The sequence below is a fragment of the Melozone crissalis genome, unplaced genomic scaffold, assembly GCF_028551555.1.
Source record: "Melozone crissalis strain CALT ecotype California unplaced genomic scaffold, PUWL_Pcris_2 ptg000017l_1, whole genome shotgun sequence".
Lineage (NCBI taxonomy): Eukaryota > Metazoa > Chordata > Aves > Passeriformes > Passerellidae > Melozone > Melozone crissalis.
This window is the reverse complement of record NW_026535795.1, coordinates 9113173-9127507: the sequence shown is the minus strand read 5'-3', so window position 1 is coordinate 9127507 and position 14335 is coordinate 9113173. Positions and strand designations below refer to the sequence as shown.

Here is a 14335-nt window from a genome sequence, read left to right as displayed (position 1 = left end):
GGACCTGCTGGGACCCACCTGGAGCACTTGGGACCTGCTGGGACCCACCTGGGGCCTGTGGGACATGTGGGACCCACCTGGGGCCCATGGGACCTGCTCACAGTGAGCACACCACAGTGGAGGAGCCATGGCTGGCATCACCCTGTGAAGGACAGGGGGGGTTGGAGGAGATGCCCAGTGGGTGCTGGCTGCTTCCAGACCTCCCTGGATGTGTCTCAGCCTTCCCCTTGCTCACCCGTGGCTGCAAAGGGAGGTTGTGATCCTGGATATACCCCTGCCAGAAAAGGAGGTAGAAAATAAGAGATACAAGTGACCCCTGATCAGGTGCTGCCCCAGATGTATGGAGAGGGATTTTCCTCTGCCCTAGTGTTTTGTGTTGTCCAGGGTGAGGTTAAATAGCTCAAGGATGAGGCAGCCCTCAACAGGCTGGCAGCCCTTACAGATCTGTGCTGTGTTGACAACTTGTCCTACCCCCAGCAGGAAATAGGCTCAAAAGGCTCAAAAGGCCATAAAGGAAAGGGGCTGGGAATGAGTCTGTATGGGAGGAGAGGCAGTGTCCAGCTCAGGGTGAGCCCCCCATGGGATGGGATGGACTGAACCCCAGCTTCTTCCCATTGCTGGCATTTATCTGCTCTCCTGCACTGCACTGACGGGACCTACAGGGATGTGGGGCTGTGCTGGGAGTGGGGCACAGCTGGGAGCACTGCCCACACGTGGGGAGGGACACTGCCCACACATGGGGATGGACACTGCCCACACACCTGGGGGTGGCCAGGAGGGCAGAGGGAACACTGAACTCAGAGGCAGCACAATCAAAGGGGTCAGGCTGGGGGAGCTGAGGAGCCAATCCCAGTGGGGTTGTCCCCCAAGCCCTGGTCTCCCTCACCACAGCCCCTAGCCTGGCTGTGTCCTGCCTCTTCCCTCCCTGTCTCAGGGCTGTAAGGAGGGGGTCACACTGCCCAGGTGTCCTCACAGGGAGCTGAGCCCCCCGAGTGCTGCTGCACTCACCTTCCCCCTGCAGGGAGAGAGATGGGGCAGAGGGGACCTTGCACTGCTTTTGTCACCATGGCCTCTGATCCCCTCACAGCCAGGCAGGGAGGCCAGCCTGGAACACAAACCCCTTCCTGCCTGGACCCCAGCCCACCTGAGCACTTTCGGGGCACAGCATTAACTCCCTACAGAGCTTTTCCTCTCCCTCCCACCCTGTTGTCTGTTTGGAAATTGTGCAGCTCTGTTGCACACAGAGGAGTGCACTCAGCAATGCCTGTTTCAACAGGAGAAACGTGCATCCCACAATCCCAAAGCACCTCAAACACACTTTAAAGGCTGCAGGATGACCCCAGGTACCTGGATCATGGCTTTGCTGCTGCTTTCCTGGCTGGTTTTCAGCACAGCTCTATTTGCTGGTGCTGGCTCTGCCTGTAGCCATCTGCTGGTCACGGGCAAGGAAAGCCAACACTGGTGCAGGTCCAGCCTTTCCAAGCCCAGCGGGACGCAGGGAGGGTCCCCAAGGAATGGTGGGGTGGGATGGGAGGGTGCTCACGCTTCTGGCATCATCAAGTCTTCCAGTACCAACTCCATGTCCTCTCTGTGCTTATTCCTGCTGGGAGCTGGGACTGGGGAGCAGCACCCTCTGCTCCAACCAGCTCCTGCTGCACTGTTACTTGAATACAGGAAGGAGTTTCCCCTTCTCAACATAAATATTCCAGTAGCAAAATGTATTCAAATGTGAAGAGTAAATTATATCTATTAATGAAAGGCATTATGCAAATAATTAGGAGCATGTAAATTAATTTTCTATCTATGCATGGGATGCATACTGTATATTTTATTAAAGACTTCAATGACCTGCTGTGGATGCTGGTTTGTGTTTTGTCAGTGACAGTGCTGCAGGTCCCTGTCAGCCACCTTGGAGCCCAGCAGAGCTCCCACCTCAGCCCTGCTCTGGATGGTGGGATGCTGTAGGATGCTGTGGGATGCTGTGGGATGCTGTGGGATGCTGGATGCTCTCTAGCTGACAGCTGTCCTCATGCCTGGACCACTGCTGTCATCCTGGCTGGAGCAGCTGGAGTAACCCACCTTCCTGAGGTGCACGAGGCATTCCTGGGGATGTGTTGGAGCTGGTGGGCTCTGGGAAAAGCCCCTCAGGGAGCCAGGCATCGCAGCTAGGAGGGAGGAAATCCTGGTGCTGTCTGTGGCTTTCTGATGCTCTGAAATGAGGGGGGTTCTCTAGGCTGTTGGTCTGCAGGGGCTGGCTGGGGAGGGCACCACTGCTCTCCCTGTCTGCTGGGCATGATGGGGTAAAACCAGTTCAATCTTTATTCCTTTGAGAGCTTTCCCTTAAAAAAAAAAATTAAAAATCCACATTCTGCTAATCATTCCACGGCAAAAGCTGCCCTGCCTTGGGGGATACAAGCAAGGCAGGATGTGTGAGCCCCTCTGGCACATCAGAGGGGGCTGGGGCACGAGAGCTCCGAGCTCGGGTTTGGGAAAGCCAACCAAGATGTTTTCTTTTTTTAGCCTCCTGCTCCCTGTGAAGACATTAGGATTTGTATGGCTCTGAGTAAGTGCACCAGGAAAATCCTCCCACTGCTGTGCAGGCAGATCTGGCAGAGCTGGAGCTGTGCAGAGCAGGAAGGTGCCCAGCAGCAGAGTGGGTGAGCACAGCCCACGCTCCCAGCCAGGCTGTGCAGCACTGGGCTGCAAGGACAGGCTTCTGTTCCTGGTGCTAAGGCAAGTAGGAAACTCTTGTTCTTTTGCTAATCCCTAATCAGTTTTCCTGAGTGGCTGCATTTTCATTTGATACAGTGGGTAAATCAATTACACACTTTATCAGGTTATTCCTACAAAGCTGCTTTCCACATTCACCAAATGATTGACTAAAGCATGACTCTCTTGCCTCCAGGGAATGGTGATTAAGGAGTGACCTTATTAAGCTGTTTAATGCAGCTGAGAATTAGACAACTCTGCTCAAAGAGACAAAGTAAACTTCATTACCTTTGTTTAAAACTTCTTTTGCTTTGCCAACTTTCAGATCCATGACTACCCTGAGCGTGGTCTGTGCACTTGGCTGGTGCACATTAGAAAACCAGGAGATTTTAAAGGGCTTCATCTATAGGAAGGAAAGACTCCTCACTGGTAGTGTTTCTGGGATCTCTCCTGCTCACAGATTCCTACAGTCCTGTTGACCTCAGCAGAAATCAGTTCTCACCGCTTGAGCACAGTGCTTGACACGTTGAATCAGTGTTACTTCTATTTGCTGAACTATGGAAGGAGATCAGTAAAAACAAACAGTGCAGTAATTCCATGGGGTTTTTTTTACAAAATAATGCTAAACCACTTTTGCCTTGTAGTGAGACAGCCCTGAGGTCTGCATATACTTATGGGTTCACTTTAGCCTTTTCCTGAACCCAAGCTGCTAACTTAGTTGTAGGAGAAACACAAAATCAAGACTTCTATTCTGACCATCTGAGAGAGCCAAATGAGCAGCCTTGAAGGCTTGGAATTAAATTAACCAAATGTGCCTAGACAGGCCACACCATTTCAGGGAATAAAACCCAGAGGTCAGGCCTGCAGGGAGGCACAGCACCAGCAATGTTCACAGCATCTTCACAACCAGACCTCGAGTCTGCTGACAGAAAAACTGCCCCACATTTCTTCCAAGATCCTGCTCTCTGTAGTGAAGGAATATTGGTCCAGAGCTTGTGAGCCCCTTGGGCTGAGGAAAATGCACCTTACAACTCAGTTATCTGCTGAGTCTGCATAGACAGGACTGCAGGAGGCTGCTGTCACCACTCAGGATGGGACACAGGGACTCTGGGCTCCCTCCACATCCAGCACTGTATTGGTTTGGACAGCAACACCCTAGAGGGGAGCAGGACAGTCCTTCATAGATGGAATTGCATTGTTTTAAAGTTTTTTAAACACATTGGCTTTCTTCCTGGGCTCTTAAATTAAAGAGCAATTAACTTTCAGTCTAGAAAGAGCTGATGGGTATTTCCTGGTTTGACTCGTCAAAATTTTGCCAAAATGATTAGTGAAATGAAAAATTGTCAACTCTCGAGGCAGGGCTGTCAGCCAACACTCAGCATTTATCCAGGCTCAGACTCTTTTGGCCTGTGGACAGCAGGAAATGGTACAAAATGAAGGTGTAGGAAATGAGTAGCTGGGCAGAAAGGACACTGGCACAGCAGCTCCTGTACCTTAATGCTTATAATTATTAAAAAGTGCTGGTGCTATGGGCTTTGTGGAGAGCTGACTTTTTCCTTTATGGGGGAGAAACCCAAGGCTAACCATCAGGGTAGCTGGTGTTGCTGGGTTTGTTAGCCACAGGCAGAAGTTTGTGCAGCAGGTGCAGTGCTGCCAGCACGGAGGGAGTGCACACAAACCCTCCCCTGGTGTGGCTGCACAACCCTCCCTCCCTTTGCTCTGGGGCTCCACAATAGCCTGGTAATGCTGCTGAGAGGATGTGAGAGCTCCAGGCTTCCCCAGTTACTAGAAAAGCCCGCAGCCTCCCTCCCTTTGATTCCCAAGCTCCTTCCCAACACTTAAAAGCTCAGATCTATTTTGTTTCTTCCGGAATTGCTAACCAAAGCTGACTCCTGAATGAATTCTGTCTCTGCTCCAGTTAGTCATCCCTCCAGGACAGATTTAGTAACTGCTCAGGGAAACCACATCGAAGCCAACAGTTCACCACGGGAAGGCAGCACCCACTCACTGTCAGCTTCATCCTTCCCTGAGCTAGAAAGCTCAAAGTGCAGCAAGTGAGCCAGAATTAGGAGCGAGCCTCCAGCCTCACCTGTTGTGTAGGAAGGTGGATAGATTGGGATGTACCTAGCCCCAAGTGTGCCTGCAGGCTCTGGGAAGCTGCTGCAGACAGCAAGGACCTACAGCAGGGCTCAGCATCCCCATCTGCCAAAGCACCCCGTGGGGAAATCATCCCTCCTGCATGGCTGGAGCTCCAGGCAGGGCTGCCTGTGCTCCTCCCTGCTGGAACTGCCAGAGCATCGCCTCCTGAACCCCACAGAGCTGCCAGCACATGGAGCTGCCCCTCTGCTCAAGCTGCAGAATTGGTAATGTTTTAAAACATGTGTCTGACATGTTCACTGCCCATGTTCCTGAAAGCTTGTGCCCTTCTCCAGAATGTTGCATAACACTGGCTGAGTAGAAGTGCATCATGTTAAAACTTGTCCTGGCAAACAGCAACACCCCCAAGCACTGCAGGGCATAAATATGAGACACAACACTGATGCTTTCAGGTAGGGACAGTTTATTTGCCCCTTTGAACAAATAAGGCAAGATATTTGAGAAAGATCAAACAAAATCTCCTGTATCAAACTGAGAGGAATGCAATAAAAGTTACTGTTCCATACATATACAAACTAAAGACCCAACACTATTATATACAAACATCCAGATCTTACAAAACAGCATTTCAAGTCAGCAGTTTATGCCAGTGTTGCTAATTTCTTTGTTACAAAAAAAGTTAAAGCTACAAACTTCACATTTGTAAGTCTCACATGACTGACACCATCAGTATCTCTGGGTTTTAGAAGAAAAGAGAATGGTTTGTCCAGAAGCCTTTCCAAATGCAGATGGGCCCAAGGAGCACATGAATGCAGCTTCTCAATTATTCAAGTTTTTTTGCTTAAAACTTTGTCAAAACATCCTTCCCTTATGGTACCAGCCTTGGTCATAGCTTGGAGGACTCTGAGGAATGAACAGGTACTGTGCTCCCAGACATTCTACAAAGGGACCAAAAAGGGAAATATTTTCTCCAACAAATTGAAAATCAGTGAAGGAGAAAATAATTCCTCTGTACTACAGCTCCAAATGCAAGAAACATCATTAAGTCTCACCCACTGCAAACATTTTAGAAAGGTTCAAAGACAGTTAAGCCATTGGACCAGTTTTAGTTATTTTGGTTCGTTTGCTATATTTTAAGACAATCACGTCAGCAAAGCAGAGTATTTCAAGAGTGCTTACATTCAGTTACAGCAGTCACAGGTTGCATATTCTGTAAATAGACACCACCTCGTGGTGTTTCACCTTAAAGTTGGGGTTTCTAATGCCCTCTGATCTCCACAGAGTTATCTATACAGTGCAGAGGAAAAAATCCTTCCAGCAGAACAGGCTTGACCCACACCACACCGGCAGTGCCCAATTTACCATGTCACAGATCTCTGTCACACCAGAGGTGCTGGGCTAGATCCATCCAAGTGACTTATACAGGATCCAACACTGACCAGAGAATTCCCTGCTAAGCTGGAGGAGTTTCTTTGAGGCAAAGGATACTCATGAAAATTGCTCATCATGAAGACATGGTTAGGGCAAAGCCCATTGCACAGATTCCAGATGAGCACGGCAGGAGCCCTGATGTTCCCCAGCACCTGGGGCTGTCAGATTGCTGGCTATCCCAGGATGTGCTCCTCCTGCAGCACCCTACACACACTGCTCACTGCCTCCCTTTTCCTTGGGGACAGCTGTGATCCCACTGCATCAGCAAACTGAGACAAACCCATGCAAGGAGGGTAAGGATGGCTTGGTTCCTTTCACAGCTGTGGAGCAGAACTGTGAGCAGCAGCCAAGAGCCTGCTCCAGTGGGGAAACAAGACCCTACAGAAACATGAAACAAACACATCACCTCTGTAGCAGCATTAGATTCAGGAGACACTGCTGTTTAATCATCTGGGTGATGCACCAAGGCCTAGTTCAGAAGCAGGATGTGGAAACCGTTCCCTCTATCAGAACAAAATAAAAATAACAGTGGTAGAAACACTTGCTTTGCCCAAACATTCCATCATATGCTAGGCACACCTAGAGCTGCACAGCTGTGCTGTCAGAGCCCAGGGGGCAGAGGCATTGCTCAGTCTCTGCCCTCAAACAGGCTTTGTTTTATTCTCCACTCTGATGTGAGCTGATTGCACCGTCCTCACAGCGATTGTACGTGCTTGGGGCATCGTGGCTGATTGAGCTATGCTGGGCAGGGATATTAAAAAAACCCAAAAAACAAAAACACAAGAGCATCCAGAGGAGCTGGAAGAGACTGAACCTCTTCCAGCAGGACATAGGTAATTGTCTTCTCACCCAGATCAACTCCGCCTTTGCTCCACCACCATGAATGCACATCTTTGTTAATTTAACAGTCTTCACTTTCAGTTTGACTCTCCTGATGTGCTAAACCTTGCAGAAATGTGAAGGATTGTGAAATCAACTTTTTGTTCAAGCATCCAAAGATGTAAATTTGAAATGAAGCCTATAAAATATTTCACAAGCTGTGGAGATTTTTAAGTCCTCTTAGACACAGCTGAAGCACCTAATTCCTGAGAGAGGTTCACACAACTTCCACCCATTCAAAGGCTGTTTCTTTTTCCCAGCACTCCATTCTCAGCAGGGTCTCCCTGAAGGACATTTCCAAACAGACAGACAAAGGGGTATCAGATCACTGACTGGCTTTTGGTTTTAAGTGGGTGTGGATTTTAAATTACAGAATGTAATTTCTTATGGAGGCACAACATGCTTTATCTACTCGTGTAAATTCATGAAGTACACAGAACAAGGACAAAACTGAGGTCTTGAAGAAATAACGCTTGCTTAAAGCACACAGTGTAAGGCATGGGGCTTATTACAGGCTTTTTAAAAACTGAGATATAAGTTTCTTCAAAAGGCTGGAACAGTTTGTACATGTTCTCACCTGCTCTCTTCAGTGACCTAAAACTCATCAGTACCTTAACAGTAGAAACAGTTAACAGCTTGAAATTGAGTCTGTGCATTCACAAAGGAAAACAAAAACAAAAAACCCACAAAAGAATCAGCTGTTACAGACAACCATCTGTATTAACTTAAACCAAAATAGACTCCTGAAAGTTCAATTGAAAAGAGAGTGAGCCAACTTTCATTAGCCAATTTCTATCTGGTTCCTCTGGTTTAAAAACAACCCTCCTAAAAACAGTAACAGAACTCTTTTGGAATTACGTTTTAAATACATGTCTAACACTAAAACATACAATCAGGATTTTCCACGTGACGGCATTCCTGAGTTCACAAAAGGTGCTATGGAAAAATAAACGAGCAGAAGTATTGCCCTCTATTTTGCTAGCATATTTCAATAGAAATCAATCTGTTCAGTAGTCATAAAAGTAAGGGGCTGATTGTTGGAGGGTGGGGGAAGGTTCCCCCCGTGGCTCAGAAGTTCTGCTGCCGCCGCTTCTTGGCCTCGATGGCGTCGAGGATGGGCTGGCGCTTGGATTGGTACTTCTGGCGAATCTCCTCGATCTCCTGCTCCATCATGGGGTCCAGGGCAGAGAGCCTCTTCTGCAGCTCATCCACACTCCAAGTCTTCAGCTAGCAGAGAGACACAAGAGGAACAGACGCATAAATCAGTGCAACCATCACCTGCACGCCTGCAGGGATCCTGCTGCTCCTTGGATGGCCACAGAGCATCTTCCAGCAGCAAAAGGCACCCAGAGCTCTGCTCCAGACTGCTGCCCTCAGTGAGAGGGGTGTGAGACCCAGGATACTGCTGCTGCTCATTTCACAGGTACATTACATGCTCTGGTTGCTGGCAGTGTAAGCACACAACCAACCAGTGAAATGTTTCCCCCATGGAGTTGCTTTTCTAATGCTTTGTTTTGCAGGCTTAGGACAGAAATGCTGCACTGAGAAGGAAGGTAAGCAAAGTTCTCTTCTCCTCTCCTTTCTTTGCAACTAAACCTCCTTATGCTAAATGACTAATGGAGACATAGGGAACAGGAAGAAAATAATATCATTGACAAAAGCTGCATGTGAAAAAAAAAAAAAAGGCAATTATGTACAGACTGAATCTCAGTTATGGTGAAGAATTCAGACTCTGCTACACCAGAAATCCCAGAGCACAAACACACACCAGGTCACTTTGGGTCAGCCTTGTACTGATAAAATATGCAAGTACAATTTGTATTTTCCTGTACATGTGAAGAAGTCAGGCTCATCTGGACAAACTCCCTCTCCCTGAATTTTCCCTCTCTGCCTGACCCTTGTTTAATTGGTTGTCTTTTGCTTTGTGGCAATTTACCAAGTAGAAGTTTTGCTCTGTGATTAAGATGCCAAGCGTGGCCTGGGACAGTCTAAACTGTCCACAGCTACAGCCTTTATGTAATGTTATAATATTATAACTGGTGCAACAGACAGGTTTTAAGTATAATGTTAAAATATGGACACTGGAAATGTTTCAGATGTTTACTTGAGCACCAGTCCTTTCCCCATCCAAGACCAAATGATCACAGGAGAAACTGTTTTACAGGCACTCCAGCAGGACAGAAATGACTGTGCAGCACCTGCTATCACTAAGCACCTGCTGTGGATGCTAAGAATACGCAAAATAATGTGGGTTCTTTCTTGTGCACAAAAAAATGTCAATTTTTTTGGTTGTTTTCGACAAATGTCATAATTAAGTGACTTATCTTTGTTTTCCTGCAAGTGGGGCTGTCCTAGTTTAGCTGTTAATTAATCAGCTGTCATGATTTTTCTTCAAGCCATTTCTGAACCAAAACATGAAGTGAAATGTTTGCTGCCTACAATAAGGCAACAAATGAATGTTTAATGGCAGTTTGCATCACTCCTTAAAACTGAGATATGGAACTCCTGATGCCTTTTCCTGAGGTGAAAGAGATACCAGTCCCTAAATCACAAAGTCACCTGCTACTTAATTTGTCACAATGTCTTTTGAAGTTCTTTAGCATATTCTGCTGAAGAACTTCGTATTCTGCTGTTTCAAGATCACAAATCCATTTTAATAATCCAGGCACACATGAAACAACCTTTCTGCCCAGGGTATACAGTATTTCAGCCTTTCCAATCAGGCAACTGTTCATTAGAAAGACAAAGCACTTCCTCCACAAAGATATATATTATTTATACACATTAATGCAACTTTAACAGGCAGCAGTTTAAGTTGATGCATGGCACCAGTTGCCTTTTCACACTAATTTATTAAGGAGCAGGTAATTATTCAACATTCCACTTCCTCACAGTCCATGGAATTGAAAAGTCAAATAAAAATGCAAACCAGAAGAAAATATTAATACAAGTACTGAATACATATACTGAGCAGCTACACCTCTCCCAGTGCTGGACTGCTTAAAGAGAGTATTGGAACAAATCTAAACCACCTTGCTCCAGGTGTAAGCCAACTGTTAGATGTGAGAAATTGCTCTAGGGCTGCAATCTTCCAGAGATGCCCTCTGAGCCTTCTCTGCCATCCTCCTGAAGTGCCTGGGTGCTGCTCAGAGCCAGAAACAAAGTGCCTGAGCTGGCAGAGCAGATGTACAGCAATGGGCTCTCCAGAGCACGAGGCAGTAAGAAAACACTGCCCTACAGCTGTCCTTGAGCAGGAGGAGCATCAGGGACATCCTCCAGTGACACACCAAGCCTTCCTGCAAAGTGTAAGAGCTGCTTGCCAAGGGACACCACAGCTTTGACAATACAGGGACTGTGCTTGCCAGGACAGATGGCTGAACAGTGTGGAAGATGCTGGAGCACAGCTAAGTCTGGAGTGGGCAAAGCCCACAGATTTATGTGAGTATGAGCCAACTGGAAGTGGGTTACCTGCATGATGCAGAGCACAGCAGAGCTTACAGAGCTGATCATGGCTTAAACACGACAGGGAGGCTGGGGAAGGAAGGGAGGTGTAGGAGTGTCGGGGGTAGGACGGTGGGGATGGATGGAGAGCAGAGATCTCTGCAGCCAGGGCTGGAACTTGGGGTTTATTGCAAAGGGCCTGGGGGCAGGGCCCTGCTGGGAGCTGCCAGACACAGCCCAGAGCAGGATGAGAGAGGAGAGGGGGAGAGAGGATGAGAGGGTAAGAGAGCAGAAGGAGCGAGGTTCCTGTTACAATACAATAAATCATCTTCTGTGTTGAATATTCTAATTCTCACTAACCAATCTAGTACAAGATACAAATCCTATAGCATTTACATACAGCCTATAAGAATCATTACATTACCACACTGTGTTACATTTTAAACCCTACAAACTCCTCTTTGGGCCCTTGTACCAAGCTGTAGGGTCTGCTCTGACCCTTGGGCCTGTTTGCAAGCAGAGGGAATTGTTCATCAAAAGGGGATCACCTTCAGCTGGCCACACTATTGTTTTCCAGTTGTTCAGTAACTCAGGTATCTCAAAGCTTGCTTTCATTTCAATCTCATAGTTTCCATATTCTCAAAACCTTTTGCCAGACAATCATATTTATAAGGCTTTCCTGTTTCATCTTCCCCAACAGGGAGGCAAGTCCATGTGTCCAGGAACCTGGGAGCACAGGAACACCCTGTCAGTGAACACGAACAACTCACAGTTTTCATCTGGAACAATGGCACACTGTCTGTGAATGCCACACTGCTCCTGGAAGGGGTGGAGAAGCCAAAGGGCAGCACTGGTGCAGGAGGTGACTGCTCAGCCCAGATGAGCTGATGGGAGACTGGCAGGTCCCCAGTGAGAGCCACAAGAGCCACCCAGAGCAGGGGACACCCAGCCCTCTGCTCCTGCTCTGACAGCAACAGCCCGGGGACCTGGCCTGGGCAATCACTCAGCCTGTCCTTCCACTCGCACACGCATCTTCAGAAGGGAAAAAACCCAACAAACTGTTCAAAATGTGATGGCCTCCATTTCACTTTGCTGCCTGGCATTGCACTGTAAGGCAATGGCACAGAAATGAAGTTTTAGACTCCAGTGTATCTGTTTCTGCACTCCTGGGACAATGACATTATTCTCTTAGAGAAACGCCAGGAGCAAAATAAGACAAGAAGGACAAGGACAGCATCTCATGACAGACAGTTACTCAGGGTAAAGTCTCAGCACTGAGCAGCTGCAATTAGAGCTGGTTTTAGCCACGGGCTCAGTCCCATTCCTCTCCTCACTTCTCAGCATTTCCTCTGCTCTAAGAAGTCTAACTGTCTCTGCAAAGCTATCTATTTTTGTCCATGCTGATCAAATACCTAAGACAAACTTCTAAAGGAAGGAATCTCATTTCAAATGTAAAGCTGGATAAAAAATACTTGTTCTAAGGTTGGCCAAAATAAATCTATCAAAATGGTGAGGAGGCAGCACATGAAACTCTTCCAGCAAGCCTGTATGTTGAGAAAGCTAATTTTTAACTGTTTGATTAACAGTTGAATTTTTACTTGACGTCTTGAGAATGATCTTAACTCTAAAAATGCTCAACTGAAGACAAATGTCAGAGGTGGAAGTGCTCATCTGAAAGCCTCTCACCCACAGCTGTTGGATGCTGTTTGTTTTCTTCAGACACCACTGACAGCAACATCTTGTTTTAACATGCTGATGATTTCTACTGTATAATTCAGAAGGACATACATAATTATATCCTTTGGAAGGACATAACCTCCAGCCTTTCCATGCCTACGCAGTGGTAATGGACAAATCAGGAACAGATCATTTGAAATACAATTTCTTCCTCAAGGAGAAGGTTTGTAAGCTATTCATGACATTCCTTCGTCAGCATTTCTGACAGATTTGCAGACAACTACCCCACTGAATAATGTTCAACTCAGCAAACTGCTTCTGAGTTGCAGTTCCTTCAAATCAGCATTTTAAAAACAGGGGGGAAAAAAACCCCACTTGCATTTCCTACAGTCAGGTAAAGTGTCACAGCAACATGATATTGCACTGAATGTAAATGAGCCTAAGCAGCAAAAGGAGAATAATCTAAGCTCTCTGCAGATACAGCCACAGGTCTGGCATTCAAGGGCACCATGGTCTGAACTTTATACCTCTGCTGTTCTGTCCTAAACAGGACACAGCCCAAAACCCTGCCACCATGCCAGATTTCTGTTTCACATAAAACAAACAAAAAAATCTGTTGTAAAACACAAAGCTTAGAGAATTAACTCAGTCTCTGCCCTGTCCCCATGAAAACTAAACAAAAACCCTAAAAATGGTGAAAACTTTCTGAATTAGAAGCTGATGCAAATAATTTATCCCAGTCCTTTTAGTACCCGCAGCCCTCAGAGCAAGGAGCAGCCGTGCTGGTTTGCTACAGCTGGTTTGTCTGCAGCTTGCCCAATTTGGGGCTTGGCACATCCTCAAGGAGCCCTTGAGCAGCACAAGGTCAGCACTGCCTGGACCAGCCTGCACTGCTGACATAAATACAGCTGTCCAGTGACCCCTGAGCCACTCCAGCCATCATTCTTGTCTGCTCCTCTGGCAAAACCACTGCCAGCCAAATCTCCTTGCTGCATGAATTACGAGCACCAAGCAGAAATGAGCTGCTTCCCAGCAGCTTTCACACATTTCTCTCCCAACAAAGAGTTCTGGCCAAGCTCTAGCTCACTGACCGCACAGGAATCAAACAATATTATCTTGGGGCAAGTGGAAAACATGTTCCTCCTGAAACTGTCTTTTTACTCACTGACACTGAATTTGACCCCTGCATTTAGCACAAAGCCTTTTCTTTGCATGTCTGCAAGGTTTCAGGCTATCTGGGCTTTGCTTTTAAATACTGTCTTCAAAATCCTGAGGCTTGTGCCAAACAAGAACCCTCCATCCCCTGGGTGGATGCAGCTTTTCTACCATTTTCAAATGTGCAGATGGACCCTGACTTCTGGAGCTAAAATTGGAGTAAGTATGACACTGGTGAGATGAAGTTACTTTCCTCCTGCTGAAAGCATTTGAACATTTCTTCAGAAAGAGAATATTTTCGAGCCTTGGTACTACAACCAATCCTACAAATAAAATTGGGAAGTTGTTCTTCCTTAGCCCTCTAGACATATTCCTCTACCATCATTCCTGTGAGTTTGAACACTTGTCTTCCACATGCCCAGGGTGTTTTCCAAGTTTCCTCCCACTGTTACCAAGAGCCTGTGGCTTTTTAGAAAGAAAACACCCAGCTGTAGCAATTGCTCTGCCTGCCTTTCACCCAGAGACTCCAGGTGGCATTTACTGCTCAACATTAACTTGATGTCAAACTTTTAAGTTTTATATAGCCTTTAGAAAAACTGGCTTTGGCAATTATCACTTCATAAGGGGCAGTGGGAGTTTGAAGACTAAAATACAGAAGTAATAAAATTGCAGCTTCCCACGCTACACAGGGAAATAAATTCTTAGTAGAAAAGATACAAGCTAGAGGGGAGCCAAGGAAAAACAAATTAATTGTCTATTTAGCACAGCTTTTATTGTTATAGTTTCCTTTTAAGCCTTGTTTTATGCAGCAATCTAACAGTTCTTGACTGCATACCCAGTGATCAAAGCCCCCCACAAAACTCATCAATCCCATCAGCAGGGAGCACAACCCATCAATTTTTGTGTGTATTTAGACAGGCAAATTCTAAGTGTGGCTTGAGAAGGG

At 46.7% G+C, this 14335-nt stretch overlaps 1 protein-coding gene across 2 annotated transcripts in view; it reads right to left on the bottom strand.

Moving 5' to 3' along the window:
• Positions 1–6571: 6571 nt before the first annotated feature.
• The window catches only part of STK4 (serine/threonine kinase 4), a 47235-nt gene continuing 39471 nt past the window's right edge, over positions 6572–14335 (bottom strand). For both annotated transcript variants that reach the window (XM_054274782.1, XM_054274783.1), the window contains one exon: positions 6572–8343. In XM_054274782.1, the coding sequence (XP_054130757.1) occupies positions 8185–8343 (159 nt within the window). In that variant the 3' untranslated portion in view covers positions 6572–8184. The remainder of the gene's footprint in view (positions 8344–14335) is intronic.